The following is a 19,664-nucleotide window of genomic DNA, read 5'->3' on the forward strand; positions in this document are numbered from 1 at the left end:
TCACCAAGTGAATCACATAGTTGCTTTTTTGGAATCAGCTTGAGAAGCTATATTTACCATTTGCAGCAAGGTGAATTTAAGAAGATCCCAGAATGCAAGAAAAAATTCAATAGTGAGACCATCTTATCCTAGAGATTTCCATCCGCCACAGGATCTCAGTGCATCAGACAATTCCCTTTCAGTGAAGGGATGTTCAAGTTCCAAAGCCTGAGCATCAGACAAAATTGGATGAATATGCTGAAAAAGAAGCTGACGTGCAGACACGACCCGAGGAGAAAGAGTATCCACATGCCCAAAATGAGTGGAGAAGTGCTGCACACATAAATCAGCAAGCTTTGAACAAGTTGTTGACCAAGAACCATCAAGCATCCAGATCCGACAGATATTGGCAGCCTGTCTTGTGTAGTGTAAACTCTTAAAAAATTGCTTGGAAGTACAGCCTTTATCCAAAAATGCCCGTTGTCTGGATGAGTTTCCCATTTAGCAAGCTTTTTGCAATCATTGGATTGAAGAGAGAATTGAGCCCGACATAAGAGCATGCTTTCCTCTGAAGACAAACAGCAAAGATGAGCAAGCTCAGTTAAACTCTGACAAGTAAATTTGGCATGTGCTACAATCTCCCTTGTGGCTTGCATATAGGATTTGCCATAATCTTGAATAATTGCTTGCATCCGAGCAACAAAATCCTGCCAGGCATAATCCAAACCAATGCGTATTTGACGAGAGAGAGGTTGAATAGCATCAGAGACCAAGGCTTTAAAGTCAGCATGCTCTAGATAACTATTATTAATCAGCAAAAGCCTTCGACAAGGCAATCTATTAGTGGGAAATTCATGTAAGGAAAGCCTCAACCAAAGAGGAGCATGATCCGAATGTGTGAAAGCATGATCAACCCAAATTTGACAAGTAAAGGCCACAATGGTGTGGATCAATCTGATACCATCTGTCCAAGCGTGCCTAATAAGAAGATTGAGCATTATGTTGAAAGGTATAGCCCAGAAGCATGGGCTGTAATTCCTTCCAGAGATCAATCAGGCGCAACTGAAGCAAAAAATTAGACCATGCCTGTGTTTCAGAAGCCGACATATGAGTGTGGCCTGAGGTGTTGTCACCTGATTGAGGGCCATTATTAAAGTCACCACAAATGAAGGCATGTTGTCGCCATGGATAAGTATGCATGGCAGCCCAAATCAAAGCTCTATAAGGAGAAGATTGGGGGGCATAAACCAATGCAAATTCAAAAATTTCCCCTTGAACAAGGCATTGAACAATAATCCATCTACCATGGCGATCATTGAGAGCCACAACAGGTTGAAGGTCGTGCTTTACCAAAAAAGCCACACCAGAAAAGGACTGCTCTCCAGCATAGAAGGTATCATAACCCGCAAAATGGCCTATTTGACTAGCATACATATGCTGATTATGCTCTTGCAAAGCAACTATATCAGGCTGCAATTGCCTGATATACATCCAGACCAGTTTCCATTTGCAACCATCACACATTCCCTGCACATTGAGAGTAACACACTTTAGATGATCAAGCATATTTACAGTTATGGGACAGGTATGTACAGCAACTAACGGGTTGTCTATGTCTGCATTTCCACCTCAATGTCTGGGCCTTTGCCCTTGGATGAAGCATCAGCTTGAGGAGAGGACAAAAGTGTAGCAACTTCTTCTTCAGGAAATAAGGTCCGATTTGCAGTCACAGCAACCTAGGTTAAGCCAACACCAGAGTTTTCAGCAAGTGTTTTCCCAAGAGAGGATGCACCACTCCAAGTCCAAGAAGGCAAAGGTCGCCTGGGGGAGATCACTTTGCGAGGAGTTTGCCATGCATTAGTCAAAAAATTTTCCCACTTCCCCTGAGGTGGAGAGGACAAAGACTCAGGAAAAGAAGCATTACCATTTGAGACAGTCGGGGCTTTGCCTTTGTCTTGAACAGAGAAAAACTGTTTGACGCCTTTGTTTTTACCACAGAAGAGGCATTTGCATTCTTATTCAAAGGCTGAACCAAGTTTAGCTTGCACTGGCCTCCATGGAGCTCGAGAAGGGCATTGTGAAGCCATGTACCCAAATTGCTTGCATTCAAAGCAAGCACCTGCAAATAGCCCCCACTTGAGCTTGCAAAAGGCACTCCCCATGGAAACATTATTCACAGTAACTCAATATGAAGCTGGAGTGGGATGATATGTATCCCACAAAATGTAGAAGCGATTCAAATTTCCATTGGGTTGCAGTGGACATACCACCTTACCGAGGGAAGCTACAATTTTAAATAAAAGAGAAGACAAGCATTGAGAAAAATCCACAACTTCTACCCAAACAGGGCAACGTCGATGATGAATCAATGCTTGATAATCTCTGGTGGGAGACCAAGGTAGGACATGGACCAGCTACTGGACATAGAAGAGAGAAGAGTGCTCTAGCAAAACCTGACAGTGCTCCTTATCAGTCAATGATGATCTCAAAAAAGCCCCTCGTTGCATAATGAACTTTTTTTACATAAGATCCACCTAGTAGGCATCCATCCTGGGAAGAAAATTATAATGGCATGCTTTGCATACTCCTTAACTGGATCAAATATATCGTCCACTTCCACCATAATGCCAGTGGTGGGAAGTGAATCTTTCCAAACTTTGCAAGTGTCTTCAAGCCCTTCATGCATAACCTCATAAACAAGCTGAGCCTCAACAAAGTCATGAAGGGAACCATCTGAATCCATCACCTGTTTTTGTTTCTGGTTGGAAACTGACTTGTCTTTGTGAAAGGTTTTCTCATAGGAATAATCCGCCATTCGAGTTAAGGAAAAGGCTTGGAAGTAGCAACGCTTTACAAGGAGGAAAGCACGGCAAGTACAAAACTATACAAATTTTTCTTGGCTATATGGACAAAATCGTACGGATTTTTGACAGTATGAATTAATTTTTTTTCTATGATAGCAAAATTGTACGGATTTTCTCAACTATACGGACAAAATTGTATGGATTTTCCCTAATTGTACGGACAAACTCGTATGGATATTTGATAGTACGAATTTTTTTTCCCCGAATTTTCAGATAGAGCATACAAACATAAAACGGGGCATGCACCTCCTACTGCCCACGTAGCTTTAGTTTCTGGTGCTACCCACACACTTCACTTACTACCCACACAGTAGCTACCACAACAAGACAAAGCACCCATAGACGCACACACAAACGCGTTTACTGAACTAAATAAAAAACTTACGGGCGCGTCTATTTGCGCATCTGGAGACCTGCATCTAACAGCGCGTCTATATAGGACACACACGCGCGTATAGACGCGCATTTAAACACTTAGATAGACGCTCTTATAAACGTGTTTATAGATGCAAATATAGACGCTTGTTGAACAGACAGACGCATATATAGATGCGTTTATAGACACACTGATAAACGCGCTTTATAATATTTTTTTTAAATTTATAGAATGCTGTGTATGTTGTGTATGCTATATAGTTACAAGAATCCCATTTCTACATTGTGTAATTCAATTCGTACAGCCAATGCAATCGCATTTTAATTACAATTCCAAATAAAACATTACAACTCCAAAACGCAATAAAATTAAAAGCTCAAAAAGTGCTTGTATGTACATATAGCACGAAGCTAAGCCATGTCATGTGGCTTCAAGTACAAAAAATAAGGAAGCTAAGCCACGTCATGTGGCTTCAAGTACAAAAAATAAGAGGAGTGTATATACAAGAGGCACAAAGCCAAGCCAGTGGCTTTAAGTACAAAAAAGAGTAGCTAGCACTACTTCTACGACTAATCCTCGTTGCCTTCCATGCTCCCTTCTACGCTCCCTTCTGCACCTCCTTCCTTGTCTTCCTCGTCGTCTTGTGCACGGGCCTGTAAACAAGGGAGAACATATATCAATGTATGAAAAATCAAATCTTTACTTATTATATTGGCATTATTTAATTACTTTCAAATACCTCGGGGGCCGCTCCAGTAGCCCGGATATACTGCTCCTCAGTAATCAACCCGTCATCATAGAAGTGCCTCCATGTATCTCCTCTGCGATGGTGGCAGTGGGAGGCTGTCTCCACAGGAGTAGGGTATCTGCCCACGATCTCAAGCTGCAAGACGACACAATTTGTAGAGGGATTAGTACAAAGAAACAACCTCCTAATAAACTACATAAGCAATATAATTTGAGATCGATACTTACAAATTGGGCCTCCCATGAATCAACACCCCCTACTCCAAAATACACACTTCCATATTCCTTCGTGCCTCCACGTGCTGCAGACTGGGGTCCTCCCTCGCTGACTTCATTGCTTTCTTCCACTCACGCTTGTGAGCGGTGTGGGGCGGGCCCCTTGGTGGTTGACCTCCCTCGAGCCTGGCAATCTCCGCTAGTGCCTGCCTCTTAAGTGAAGATCTTTTATTGCCAAGTATCGTAACAATCTTTGACTTGGCCCATTTATCTGTCAACTGGCGATTGGGGGGGTTAGGATACCTAGAGCGAATAGCAGTGAGGGTCTCATCAACCAACCTCTTTGGCTGGTCTTTGAAGTGGATAAAGCAATCTCTGTAATTGTTAGCAATTACAGGCACTGTAATTGTTAGCAATTACAGAGCGCATGAAGGCCATGATGTCCTTCCCCCGTGCATCCATCAAGATGCCTCCTGTCTGAGTGATGTCATAGAATATCGTACCATCACCCGGAGGCACGTCTAAATCATCTGAATCATCATCGTCCCCACTACCACCCCTCCCAAAGCACTGTGCCATGCATCCCCCACCGCTCTCCTGCTACTACGCCTGCTACCTGTCGTGTCGAGCTCGTACGCTAGCCACTCATAGCTGGAGACTGCACGGGACTACGCTGACCACTCATAGTTGGAGAACTGAGTCTGGAGTACGTCGACGGCTCTGCGAGACAGAAGGACCTCCTGATGGCATAGGGGAAGGGGCATAAGACGACATGGCAGAAGGGGCATAAGACGGCATGGGGGAAGGGGCATAAGACAGCATGGGAGATGGGCCTGCGATGTGTAGCCGGCTAGGCTGTGCTGACTCCGCTGGGGTGATCTCAGCTGGTGTGGGGTGGTTTGGAGTCTATAGTGCCGACTCCTGGGGGGTGTTTAGAGTACCCGTCATATACCCGTATAACTCCGCAGGACTAGGAGGGTGCCCTAAAAGGTTATATAAGTCCTTCCAAATAGAATCTCGAGGATTAGGTGAGCTAGAAGCGCTTCCTGGCCACATGTTGAATTGGAAAAAAGGAAAAAAATCTATTACTGATGAGCTGAGAAGAAAGGGGAAGGGAAGAGAGGATTACTGTTGGAGTGCATCTATAGACGCGTCTGATTAGCGCGTCTATTTTCGCGCATAACAGCGCGTCTATAGACGCGGCTGTTTGTGTCTGCAAACAGGCTAGACGCACATCTAGACGTGCCTATAGATGCGGTTTTAGATGCACTCTGAGACGCGCCTATAGACGCGCTCCGCCGATAGACGGACTTTTCTAAAAAGTAAAAAAGGACATTGCGCCCGACACACAAACGTGACACTGATACCCAGATCATGCATTTTTTGGATACGAGAAAGTACAAATCCAAAGAGAGCAAACTTCCAAAAAAGATCAACTACAAAAAGACTTACCTTGGATAGAGGTATGGAAGGTTCTTCTCCTTTTTCAAAGTTGCTTCTCCTCCTTGTTCGCCCTCCTCTCTTTTAAGCTTGGAAGTAAGTGTGGGTGCCTTCCTCTTAAGTGTAAGCTTGGAAGTAGAGTGGGAGCCTTCCTCTTAAGCATCGAAACTGTGGATCTGCTAATAAGGAAGCAAGCAAGCCACGAAGTATAAGTAAACAATAGGTATGAAGGAAAACATATTAAAGGGCTTTAGAATGGGAGGAATCCAAACGACTATGTTTTTTTGGAGTCTAGAGATGGAGTAGCAATTTTTATCTAGATTGATTGTGGGGGTCATTAGAGTGCCACCATGGTCTTGAAACTGTGAACAATAGCTCACGTAGTGTAATTTTGAATGATTACTTGGTTGCATGTATGCGCAAAAAAAAAATTGGATGTTTTTTAATAAATTGTTATATCCTATACTCTTCAAGATCCATGCTTCACATGTAAGATAGCACTTGACAGTCTCGTTCCGAATCTCTAAAAAATATTTTTGGGGTCTCATGTTCAAGTATGGAATGTGTACTACAACTTCAAGAGAAACTCCGTTGAGCAATGCATAAGTTATGGGTCAGTCAAGACACCAATGTACAGAAAGTGCCCTGAACCTCACCAAGAATGGCTACACCCAGCAAACATTGACCCCAAAGAAAGTGAGGGAAATATCGATGAAGACTTTGAGTAGATTTTATAACACTTGTGATGACACGTGCCATTCTAGGAAAAGTCTTGAAAAAAGAGGATCAGACAGACTCTCTAACAGTTAGAGTAAGACTATAACATAGTAGTTTGAGTTGGGATCGTATGGGCATGCATTCGTCACATAAGAAAACATGAGAAGTGGAGAAGGCAACTAAAGACAAATCATTGGCATCATGGTCTATGGATTTCCTTGTTATAATTAGAACTCAACATAATAAACCAATTGGGACTCCTTGTAGCTAGAACCCTTGCACATGTCCTTACTCAACGCTAGCACCTTGACATGTCACAAGGGTTATTTAAATCTAAGTGCATATGCAAGGCAAGTAGTGTATGTCATGGCCAATGTACGCTATCCCATGTTGATCTCTTTGCCTTAGGACATGTGTTCCCACAAGTAGCTTTGTATTCTAAGTGATTTTGTAGTCATGGGGTTGGTGGAATTCATCCAAGTTCAAGAAGGGAGAAAGGACCCATGAATGAGATTTTTTGGAGTTAGAAATGGGGATAACTAATTTAGCCATGAACATTAAACGAGGTGGGGTCGGGGGGGGGGGACATTGAACCTAATTGATGATGTAGAGTGAAGCAAACTACAAGTTAGCAAAGCAATAGTGAAGCTCCACCAGACTTGGAGTGGGTGGGAATCCCCAATATTGATCTTGTACATGGCATGGTGTATAAGGGGTGTATAGATAAAAAGCTAATTAGCAAGCTTGTGAAAGTTGTAAGAGCTCTCAAAAGAGTGTAAAGTCAAGGTTATTAGTCGATAATGGCCACCTTCACGTCAATAGCCATGTTTCTGGTCCCCTCGTGCTTGCCCTCCCTGTTTATCCTTCTCATAATCGTACCCCGCACTGCCTTCCCCAGCGAGCTGCCTCATCTGCAGCACCTCAATTACACTTTCCATGTATCCATTACTTCTCCATTCGTTGGCTTGCCAGCTGCTGCTGCTCCAGCAATCTATATTAGCTCTTGTCTTTCGCTGCTCATATTGGTTTGATCCCGCTTTCTCAGCTCCAAACATTGTTTTGCTCATGACTGCAGGTCCAATACACCACCTTCTCTCGCCTTTGCCATACCAAGCCGATCGTCACTGTGAACGATCAGTTCCCCGGACCGATCCTGTACGCCCGAGAAGGAGATCGTGTCATCGTGAACGTGAGCAACCATCTTCCAGACAAGAACATCACGATCCACTGGTGAGTCTTCGATCACAGTCTAGACGATCAGCTTCATGATGAGGGATTGCCAAACTCCGCATTGTGAGTTCTAACAGCGATTTGTCGGCTGGTTGGTTGGTTGCTTTGCTGTGATAGGCACGGTGTTCGACAGCTCCGAACAGGGTGGTTTGACGGACCTGCCTACATAACGCAGTGCCCGATTCAGCCCAACCACAGCTACGTTTACAATTTCACAGTAACGGGGCAACGAGGCACTCTGTTTTGGCACGCCCACATCTCTTGGATGCGCGCTACCGTCCACGGGGCTATCATCATCTTGCCGAAGCACCACCACCACCGAAAATACTACCCGTTTCCTCGACCTGCCAGAGAAATTCCTATCGTTCTTGGTAATCAACTAAAATAATGGGTTCATTAGTCTCTTGCGAGTACGTCAATAGATTGGCTATCGTACCATAACAACCTGTACTTTCACCCTGTATACTTTAGGAGAGTGGTGGAATTCAGACGTGGAAGCTGTGCTGAAGCAAGCTCTTAGAACCGGAGCAGGCCCCAATGTTTCGGACGCCTACACCATCAACGGCCAGCCAGGAGCTCTCTATAACTGCTCAGCTAAAGGTGATGGTTGTTAGCTCCTGCAACACCTGTGTCTAACATGACGGAATCGCAAACGATTGACTGCTTGCAACTAGCTCGCAATTCGTATTTGTGCATGCGAAGCCGATCACTTAGTTTTGACAATTTGTTAATTGTTGTATGTGGGGAAAGCCCGTGAGTAGAAGGTATTTCATCATGCCTAGCTCCCATTCGCCATCCCTCCACACATGTTCGCGTAGCAATACACTATAGTGCTTTCAGCACCTGTGAATCGAACGATGTATCCACATCCTTACTTGTTTATATATTGGTCTCCTCCTTCAGATATGTTTACGCTTTCAGTCGTGAGAAACGAGACCTACCTGCTTCGAATCGTCAATGCCGGACTCAACGACGAGCTCTTCTTCAGCATCGCAAACCATACACTCACGGTTGTGGAGATCGACGCATGTTACACCAAGCCTTTCAGGACTGATACCATTCTCATCGCACCTGGACAGACCACCAACGTCCTCCTTAATGCCGACCAGCGGGCAGGAAGCTACATAATCGCAGCCAGGGCCTATGATTCAGCTGGTCCGACCGTCCCCTTTGATAACACCACCGCTACGGGGATTCTGGACTACTCCGATGGAGCCAAGTCTGGAGCTGCAACACCCATCATGCCGCATCTTCCTCCCTTCAACGATACAAACCTGGCCAACAACTTCAGCAAGAGCCTCAAGAGCCTCAACTCCAAGGACTATCCATCCAAAGTGCCTCGCAAGGTCAATAGGCACTTGTTTTTCACAGTTGGATTAGCGAGAAAACAGTGTTCCCCTGGCCAGCTGTGTCAAGGACCTTCCGGAGGCAACTTCTCAGCCGCTGTCAGCAATATTTCCTTCGTTCTCCCCAGGATCGCTCTGCTACAAGCGTATTACTTCAACAAGGCTTCTAGAGTTTTCACTACCGATTTCCCTGATAATCCACTCGTACCCTTCAACTACACGGGGCCCCAACCCAAGAATCTGGCACCCCACACGGGCACCAAGCTCAGCCGAATTTCTTTTAATTCTAGCGTACAACTCATTCTTCAGGGCACAAGCATCCTTACGACAGAGAGCCACCCGATCCATCTTCATGGCTATAACTTCTTTGTGGTAGGGCAAGGCGTAGGCAATTACAACCAAACGGTGGACCCTAAAAGCTTTAACTTGGTAGACCCTCCCGAGCGAAACACTGTGGGTGTCCCCAAAGGGGGATGGGTGGCACTCCGCTTCCAAGCTGACAATCCAGGTAGATTACTTTGCTTCTTGCTTACAATATAATAAGTGAGCTGCGCACGCTGCACCTAATTCTTTTGAACGGGTATAATCGTGTTGTGCTGAGCTTTCGCTGCAGGAGTCTGGTTCTTGCACTGCCATCTGGAAATTCACACGACCTGGGGCCTGGATACGGCTTTTCTTGTCGAGAACGGAGTTGGACCGCGTCAATCCCTTCGACCCCCTCCTGCTGATCTACCCTCTTGTTGATGAGCAGGTTATACACATGAATCCACTACTGATTAGACCACTCCCCCGGCTTGCAAATCATCTACTCTCTCGTTGAATGAGTGGGTAAATTTTGCATTTGGTACATCAGCTTACTGATCTAACCAGTCTTGATGGATCATGTGCGGTGTAGGGTGTATCTGGTGGAGATCCATTTTTGTTCAGGACCCATCGAGTCTTTGATAGAGTCACTCGAATTTTGGATTGTGATATTCTTGGTACATTATCATGATTGAATAACAATAGAGCATTACACCTTCCCTACATTTCAATATGTTTTCGTGAACCTTATTTGTACTTCAAATCTCATATTTGTGGGGGCCAAGGGGTCCTTTTGGTGACCTCAACCGATTTAAACATTTCCATTCTCCACACAATAATAGCATTTGTCATGTAATGAACCAAAAGTCTTTAAAAAGAAAACAAAGTCTCATGGACATGGAATACTATACAATGAGTTAAGTTACATCAACTTACATCAACTTGTAGCAAGATTTCCTCTATTGTTCTAAAGCTAACTTCTTTACTATGAGTTAGAAATGCTAATGCAGCATCCTTATTGCTACGGTAGATTCTTAGAGCCAGTCAATAATGATAAGAGAATCTCTTAGAGTGACAAAATCTCAAGAAGATGCTAGACTATGTATAACATAAAACTCATTCCCTTCCTACTCATATGATAAAACTTTCAATCATAGTCAGAACAAGATGGGCCTCAAGCCAAATACTTTGTGCTTTCCCCTCAACTTATGAATCAAAAGAATCCCCTAGTTGTAGGCTTTATAACCCATGCTATATTGGGAAGCTTGTTGCGTGTGGGGTCCCATGTGTGCAACAAGTGCCCAAAGTCCAAAAGAGTTATCTTGTAAAACTAAATTAGAGACTTGAGGAACTCTACAAATCACCATACGACCATACAAAAGAGCATTGAGATGTCCACTCGAGAGTATATACAATCTCTCCCTCTAGATGGGTAGCTCATGCTTCCCCATATAGAGTATCAATAATATTTCATCAAGTACCTTAAGCCATAAATATCTTCCCCTCTATATGAGTGACTCATTTATCCCTATAACAAGTGCTTATTTCATTAATTTTGGACTCATATGTCTACTCTTGGACTAATCCCAAAAATCCTTTCCAAATGAAAAGTTTACTTTATGAAAATATCATTTGAGAATCAAAAATTTACTTTTTGGCACTATCATTTCCACATAATAAATTTCACAATCTGTCTCTATAATGGTACAGTACTAATGCAAAAACTTCGATTAAATCCTACTTTTGTACGTCTTGTTTTTAACAATCCTATTCACGTTTTAAAAAAATCATGAGTTATTAATTTAAATCCATGAAAAATCACTTTCAAAATACATACTTATTAATATAATTTAATCCAAAAGAATGCACTTAGAAATTGATGTAGAAAACAATAACACTCTTGAAGTCCCAAAAAAATTAAAGGTTAAAAAAGACAAGAGGCATGGAAGACTTTTTAAATGTGGTCCAAAAATAGTAATAGCTATGCTTGCAATTTTACATTGTAATATGTTTACAGGAAATATTGCTCTCCATGAGTCTTTGTACAAAGGAGTCTAACACACAGCCTTTTCAATAACTCAATTTTGCCTTTACAAATGTGTTAAGTACAAATAGGCAACTAGTTTGTTTAAATGTCCGATTCATTGTCACTTGTTGCTTGGATGCCATCCTCATCCAATCTCATTTGAAGACCCATCATCTGGAGTCTTTATTGATGCTTGAATGGTATTGTCATGGGCATTCTTCATTTGCACTATCTCCTTCTACTTCCTCCTTAGCGAGCATCTTCAAAAACTCTGTAATGTGCGAAATAATGGGTAGCGGTATTCTTATTTTTTCTTCTACGTCATATCCCATGTGCTTCCTTGTTTTCTTTGTCCTTGATTTCCAGGATACTATGACCATCTTTGTGGAAAGCTCTAAAATTGCTTCATGGTTTGGAACCCATTCCTTTTTCAAACAACCAATATATTGTGTATTGTTATCATGGTTTCCTTCCTACCCCTTGTCTCATACCATAGTGCTATAAATGTTGCAACTTTTCCCTTGTCATCCATGCTAACATCAGCCACTTTTGCAACCCAAAACTTAACATTCTCATGCTCATCGTTCGATGGTCGAACTACAACAAAACAGTGGATGTCTATGTCTACTTCTAGCATAAAGTCTCTCTTCCTTGGACCATAATATGGACGTAGGAGTAGCGAATCAAACTCATTTTCAAAGGCATCAAACGATGGTCGCAAGTCATTACCAACATTTGGCCTTAGCATCATCTACTCACATTTTCTCAAGGTCCTTTATCAATTGATAGGTCTTCTTAATTACAATAATAGTGTGTTCCTTCCAAGAGGGCTTCCAATCAGGAAATCTACGGAGCATTTCCTCTTTATATGTAATAAAAGAGTTTAAGCCTTCTATTTCACCTTTAGATTTCTCACTGAATTCTTTTATAGGAGCCCATACTGGATGCATTTCTTTGCTCGGGATTGAAGTTAAGAGACAGTAATGTTCTACGGGTTCCCATGTTGTATCATGAGTATAGTGTCGCCACTGCATCACTGGTTTTTCATCCTTTAAGAAAAAGCAAAAGTACTGTGGAGCGCTATGACCAATTAGGGCATCACCACCTTTTCATATGAAAGGTAGAATAAAGCTCTTGCAATCATACATCCTTTCAACCATGGAGCATATTGTACCTTCCTTGTGGCCACCAACTTGCCTCCCACATTTTATTATCAAGTCATCCATTGTCTCCATGTCCTTGTGTTTTAGCTCTCTTGAGACTGTGCTAAAAACCTGATCAATATCCTCATGTGTGTGTCCAACTAACAAAAACCCAACTTCAATCTCATTGAAGATTCAATGAGCGATTAGCATTGAGCAAAATGCAAAAAAGAGTACATTATTATTCTCTCCTGTGCAATTGTTTGCCTATATTCTCAAATTTGCTGCTAGGTGGCATTTTTCTGCATGTACACTATGAATTGCCTTCATAATTGACGTTACAAGTCGATTGCTATCATGTAGATGCAACGAATCAATCCATATGTCTACAGAAAACTTAAATCCATGCACTAACACTCCACATAGATGTGTCTTCAAAAAATATTTTTCTTGTAGCTTAGGTGCAGTATTAATGAATCGAGGTAATGTTGTTGTGTTCTGATCCATACCATCTACAATAACGCACATGTACTCATTTGGATGAGAAATAGCTTGCTCCTTCCAAAATGCATATTTTAGTCGAATGCCAAACCAGTCCATGATGAAATTCTCTCTTTGTTCTTAAGACATTGCACTCTCAAGTGCTCACTTTAGATCATCACAATCAGTACAATTTGACATTTTTTGCCTTTTTGGGATTTTAACATGTACAAAATTGTGAAAAGATGTCGGAGCATGCCCTCTTTGCCTCTGTGTTTCTCCAATAGACTTAAACACTTCTTTTTTTATCAAACCTATTGGAAGATGCATTTCAGATAGGTGGGGTTGAGGTAAAGCAATTTCATGAATGTAGTCTTTTAAAATTGCTATTGCTGAGACCATTGAGGCTCTTGTTTTGGGCCTTCTTGTGTTTCCATGAATGTTAAACTTTACTCCATACTTTGCTTTGTTTGCCAAATCCCAGTATGTGCCATGTGATAATCCTATGGTAATGCGATATGCATTATTGCAAATACTTTTTCCATTTATACGAGGCTTTATCTGTTGTTCGAAATTTGGCTTTTTCGTGTCATTTACCAGAAAGCAAGAGAGCCTCGTAAGTAGGTACTCATTTCTTTTTCTCCCTCTTCTTTGCCACACCTGTTCTCTACATCCCTTGATGCCAATATGTTAATAGAATGTATACAACTTCGCTTGCAACATGTAGATCGCATTGCTTTTAGTAGTTAATCTTCATTCATTAATCTATTCTCTTTGGTTGCTTTTATACATCTTCCTGGACTCGCTTTCTTTTCATGTATATGTATGTCCATGTCTTCTGTACATTTGTATACTTCTCCCTGTCAAATTTATTTGTCACTTTATTTTCATGGGATGTTGCATCCTTGATCTTATTACAATCAAAATCAAATATCGAATAGTCCTTTGTTGGTTTCTTTTGCACATCCAAGTTTTTGGAAATCGTACACTTCTCCCAGTTGAATTTATTTATCACCGTGTTTTCATGGGATGTTGCATCGTTTATCTTATCACTATCAAAGTCAAATACCAAATAGTCCTTTGTTGATTTCATCTGTCTTTGAAGTAATCTTCGAACCATTTGAGTCCATATCCATGTCGTCCATGTTTGATAAGCCAACACTTTCAAACTCTTTGTGCTCCTTGATAATGTGTATGAATTCTGAGAGTGCTCTCAACGGAAGCAAGAACGGAAGAGGGAGAGAGAGAAACAGAGAGCCACACAAGTTTTGGTGGGTGCAGGACACCCTAATCTTCTTTTTCATTCATTTATATATGTGTTTGAGTATTGTACATAATCAGGGTAAAGGCACAGTGACCTTTAACCCCCACAACCTCCCACTTAAAGGACAATGTGCTTTTAAGGGAGAACAACTGGTGAGCATACTATCCAATGCCCATCAATACATGACAATACTCAAACCGCTAACTAGGTAGACTCTTCATCAGCATATCTACAGGGTTATCATCTGTATGGATCTTGACAAGCTCTATGCGCTTGTCCTCAAGTACCTCCCTGATGAAATGGTACCTGACCTCAATGTGTTTGGTCTTTGCATGAAAGATTGGATTCCGTGCTAGCTGAATAGCACTCATGGAATCATTATGCAATGTCGGTACACCTGTATGAATCCCCAAATCTCCCACTAGCAGATCAAGCCATATAGCCTCCTTGCAACCCTTTGTGGCTGCAACATACTCAGCGTCTATGGTAGACAAAGCAACGCACTTCTGTGTGTGAGACATCCACGACATTGTACCACCTGCAAAGGTAAACACATAACCAGAAGTGGACCTCCTATTATCCACATGCCCTGCATAGTTTGAATCTGTGTACCCAAGTACACGCATGTCTCCTTTACCAAAGCAGATGCACATCTCCTTGGTACCCTTCATGTACCTCATGATGCACTTAACTGCCTCCCAATGCCTCTTTCCTGGATTAGCCATATACAGGCTAACAACTCCCACTGCAAATCCAATGTTTGGTCTAGTAGCTATCATAGCATACATAAGACTCCCAACTGCTGATGCATAAGGAACCTTGGCCATCATGGCCCTTTCCTCATATGATTTGGGACTATCTGTATGACTCAGTTTCACATATGGAGGTAATGGAGTACTCACTGCCTTCCCCCCCTCCATATTGAAATACTGCAATACTTTTGTAACATACTCTTTTTGTGCAAGCCAAAGGAGTTTCCTACTCCAATCACGCGTGATGCGCATACCAAGAATATGACCTGCAAATCCCAAATCCTTCATATCAAAGGCCTCATGCAACTTGGCCTTTAATGCGTCTAGCTCATAAGTATTTTTGCTAGCCAATAGCATATCATCCACATATAGTGCCAAGATTATCAGGCTATTATCCTAATTAGCCCTTTTAGTGTAGAGGCAATGATCAATTTCACTCCTTCTAAAACCCTGGGACTGAATGAAAGCATCAAAATTTTGATACCATTCTCTAGGCGCTTGCTTAAGACCTTAGAGACTCTTCTTCAGCTTGCAAACTAAATGCTCTTTGCCCTTTTCTTCAAAGCCTTCCAGCTGCACCATGTAAATTTCCTCATGCAAATCCCCATGCAAGAAAGCTGTCTTGACATCCATCTGCATAAGCTCCATATCCTCTGATGCCACTAGTCCAAGCATGCATCTAAGTGTGGTCATCTTCACAACCGGAGAGAATATCTCATCAAAGTCCACACCCTTCTCTTGCTTGAACCCTTTGGCGACCAAACGGGCCTCATACCTAGGCACATCATCACCTATGACCTTCATTTTGTAGACCCATTTACATGGCAATGCTTTCTTTCCATGTGGCAAAGAAACCAAGTCCCAAGTCTTATTCTTCATAAGTGAACTCATCTTTGATTGCATAGCGTACTCCCACTTGCATTGATCCTCGTGCATCATAGCCTCTCTGTAGCAAGAAGGCTCCCTGCAATCAATAAGCATCACATGGTCTACCCCTGGAACAAACCTATCAGGTGGTCTAGACACTCTAGATGATCTTCTCAAGGGCATTTCAGCTTGCTGTCCCACTTGCATATCAGCCACATTTGGCTCATCATTTCCACCAATAGATATCCATCATCTACCCTTGATTGTATACCTGTGGGAGTACATTTCTTGCACATTTGGTGCATGGACAGCTTGCTGTCTATCAACATATGCAGGTGGATTCACATCCTGGAAAGTGATTCTCCTCATTTCCACATCCCTCATGGGTGCCTTATGAATCTTCTTCTCATTGAAGACTACATCATGGCTGCGTATGATCTTCTTTGCTTCTGGATCCTAGAGACGATAGCCCATCTCTCCACTTTCACCATAACCCCAGAAAGATGCATTTCCTAGACTTAGGATCTAGCTTCTTTTGAAGCTCTTTTGGCACATGTGCATATGCCTCACACCTAAATATACGCAAATGAGAGTAAGAGGGCTTCTTGCCACTCCATGCCTCTTCAGGAATACCACCATCCAAACTCTTACTAGGTGATCTATTGATCACATGCACTGCCGTCTTCATTGCCTCAGTCCAAAAACCACTAGAAAGACTTGCATTGGAAAGCATGCATTGCAACCTTTCTTGAATAGTATGGTTCATCTTTTCTGCAACTGGATTTTGCTCTAGAGTACGAGGGGATGTGAGCTCCCTCTTAATCCCACGTGTATCACAGAAATGCTGAAAGTCATTAGAGAGATACTCTCCACCATTGTCAGTCTGTAGGCATTTAAGCGTTCTACCTGGCTGATTCTCAACCAAGGCCAGCCATTTTTGAAATACCTAGAACACATCACTCTTCCGAGCTATAGCATAAGCCCACACTTTCCTAGTTACATCATCAATGAATGTCACATAGTATTCAGCCCCGCCTAATGACCGTGTAGGTATGGGACCACATATGTCTAAATGCACTAAATCAAGATTTTCAAACTCTTTCTTTCCCCTTCTTTTATGGGCTGATTTAGTCTGCTTCCCATAGAAACAGTGCTCACAAAATCCAAAATCAGAGAAACTCAAATGCGGTACATAACCCAAATGGCATAAGAGTTTCATTCCATTCTGGCTCATGTGCCCCAACCTGCAATGCCACAAAGAAGTGCTTGGCTGCTCGGTTATTGCAACAACATGATCAAATACCCCTGATACATGTAAGGGATACAAAGTCCCACACTTGGCACCCTAGCCAAAAGCATAGAGCCCTTCTGAATTTTTCAACTCTGAAAGCCAAAAGTGGTGTGAAAACCAGTATCATCTAGCTGATCCACTGAAATAAGACTCTTGGTCAACTTAGGCACATGTCTCACATGTTTCAAAATAAATGCAGACCCATTTGCAAAAGAAAACTTTGTCACCTACTCCCACTATGTCACATGCATAGTCATTTCCAAGATGCACACAACCTGTCTTTCCACTGTAATAAGTGGAGAACCATTCCCTATGGGGAGTAACATGGAATGAAGCACCAGAATCCAAAACCCAATCCTAGGAATATGCATCATCTGAAGTGGTAAGCAACTCTGCAGATAAACTAGACATGAAGAGAACGTCATTGTCACTATCATGTGTGACTGCATTGATCTCCTCGATCTTCACTTTTCCTTTGTCCTCCCTTGGACTCTCTTCCTTTTTATTTGCACCCCAATTTGCATTCTTTTTCTTATCCTTTTGCTCTCTTTTCAGCTTGTAGCAATCCTTTTTCATATGGCCCTTCTTGCCATAGTGGTAACACTCAATGTTCCATGCCCTGGATTTGCTACAAGACTTTCCTCTTTCTTGGGACTTCCCCCTAAATTGTGATCTGCCCCTTTGCACATTTAAGGCTACATCCTGCTTGTTTCCGTCCATAGACTTCCGTCTAATCTCCTCGGCCAACAAGCTACCCACAACATCATCAAACCTCAGTACTCCACCAGGTGCAGGGTTATTGACAGCTGTACGAAAGGTATCCCATGAGGATGGCAATGAAATAAGAGAAGTATTGCCTTAGTCTCCGCATCAAAATTCATCTTCTGAGCAATTCATTCAAGTGAGAAGCAATGGATACCCCTTCCTTCATCTGCAGCTCAAACAACCTCTTCATGAGGTAAACTTTATTAGAGGCAGTTTCCTTTTCATAAGTTGCACACAGTTTCTTCCACAAATCTTCCGTAGTCTGCTCATTTACTACTGTGAAATAAACTGACTCTGCAAGATGAAGTCTAATAGTAGATTTTGCTAATGCATCCAACTCATTCCAATCATCCTCAGACATATTTGCAGCCTTAGCTTCAATCCCTGCCAAGGGTTTAATCTGCTTTTTTTGAATAAGCACATCCCTTATTTGTTCTTTCCACAAAGAAAAGTTTATCCCATCAAACTTTTTAATGCAAAAAACTCCTTTTTAGACATGGAAGAGGATGCCATGATGCAAATGAAGCAAAAATCCCAAATGCTAGTGCCTACAAGAGAGAATCACACCAAATACCTCCCAAATACCAAGTGCACCCAAATGTGTATGCCACAATAGAGTGAAATATCACCAAAACTCATGTCTCAAAGCATCTGACTCATGTGCATATACTATGCATCCATATGAGCAAATTTGGCCCAAAAGAAAATGCCAACTGCAATGGCAATCCAAAATGCCAATAAGTGCCAAACGGCTCAAGCATAAACACTGTCCATGGGCATATGCATCAATAATATCTCATCGAAGAGAGCATAACACTATCAATGCATCACCTGCAATGTGTCAAAGCTGTCCCTCAGCATAAAATAGCATCTATGTGCAAAGTGTCCATAAAAATAGCATCCCACAAGGTAATTTGGGCCTATCAACACATCCAATAAGGATCGCAATGCATCCAAATGGCCTATAAATCATCCACTGCAACCCAATGCACACCACTAATGAGCGCACACTACTCAAACTGCAACCAGAGTGATCTGCATAAGGTATGCTCAAGAAATCATAGTCCCATAGTAATGACCGCTACTCAAAATAGAACCTGAGATGCCTCAAAACATGGGTGCCATTGCATAATCAGACTCAACAAGAAAATCTGCAAATATCTCTCTTCTGCTGGATTTCCAAAATCCCAACCGATGAGTGAGAAATGGGAGTCAACACTTATCCACTGCCATGTGGCATAAATCTAAGGTTTCAAAACCTTTGAATGAAAAATGCATAACACAGAGACGAAATCAAATACATAGAGATCTATAACTCTGAAAATCCTCCACCGAATCGCATAAGAACTTACAGGTAGGGGTTTTTGGGCGTCCGAAATGCAATGGGACTGATGGTTTTAGAAACCGTGGTCTCAATCACTGGGTCCAACACATGGATTGAAAAACGTTTTTGGAAATAGAGCTATTTGTAAACTCCATCGGAGTGCAAATGATGAGCAACATAGAAGTTTTAGGACATTTGAGTCCACCGGAACTGACAGATCTGCAAATGGTTGCTCCAAACTTGAGTTCCAACACCCAAGCAGAAAAACGCAGAAACTGACACAGTGAGTCAAAAATCCAATGAAATGATCCCAAATTCAAGAATGAAGGTGTTTCCAAGCTCTTAAAGTGAAGTGGATACCAAAAGCAAGCAATAGTTGCCTCTACAAGTCAATACGCAGTCTCTGTCATCGAATGGAACAGGGAAAAGCTCAAAAAACGACTTTTTCTTTGAAACCACTTAACAGGCTCTCAAAACCACTTCGCAAAGCCAAAGTGAATTTTCCAAATGTTCCTCTAAGGTCTGTGCACACTCG

The 19,664-nt window shown here is 42.2% G+C and overlaps 1 protein-coding gene across 1 annotated transcript; it reads left to right on the top strand.

Annotated features, from left to right (window-relative positions):
* The first annotated feature begins 7,139 nt into the window (after positions 1–7,139).
* Positions 7,140–9,659, top strand: LOC147886390 (laccase-4-like). The gene is made up of 6 exons (XM_087395236.1): positions 7,140–7,277; positions 7,415–7,569; positions 7,687–7,940; positions 8,041–8,169; positions 8,473–9,423; positions 9,529–9,659. The coding sequence occupies exons 1-6, from the start codon at positions 7,140–7,142 to the stop codon at positions 9,657–9,659; spliced, it is 1,758 nt and encodes a 585-aa protein (XP_087251362.1).
* The last annotated feature ends 10,005 nt before the right edge of the window (positions 9,660–19,664 follow it).

The sequence above is a fragment of the Dipteris shenzhenensis genome, chromosome 24 (genome assembly GCF_047967505.1).
Source record: "Dipteris shenzhenensis isolate YYH24624 ecotype China chromosome 24, Dip_SZ_1.0, whole genome shotgun sequence".
Lineage (NCBI taxonomy): Eukaryota > Viridiplantae > Streptophyta > Polypodiopsida > Gleicheniales > Dipteridaceae > Dipteris > Dipteris shenzhenensis.

What these genes read in the sequence shown, in the direction of transcription:
- LOC147886390 (XM_087395236.1), top strand. Translation starts at nt 7,140, where the DNA reads ATGGCCACCTTCACGTCAATAGCCATGTTTCTGGTCCCCTCGTGCTTG. An exon ending in AGAAATTCCTATCGTTCTTG is followed by an intron (nt 7,941 to 8,040) that starts GTAATCAACTAA and finishes TGTATACTTTAG; the next exon opens with GAGAGTGGTGGAATTCAGAC. An exon ending in CTATAACTGCTCAGCTAAAG is followed by an intron (nt 8,170 to 8,472) that starts GTGATGGTTGTT and finishes CTCCTCCTTCAG; the next exon opens with ATATGTTTACGCTTTCAGTC.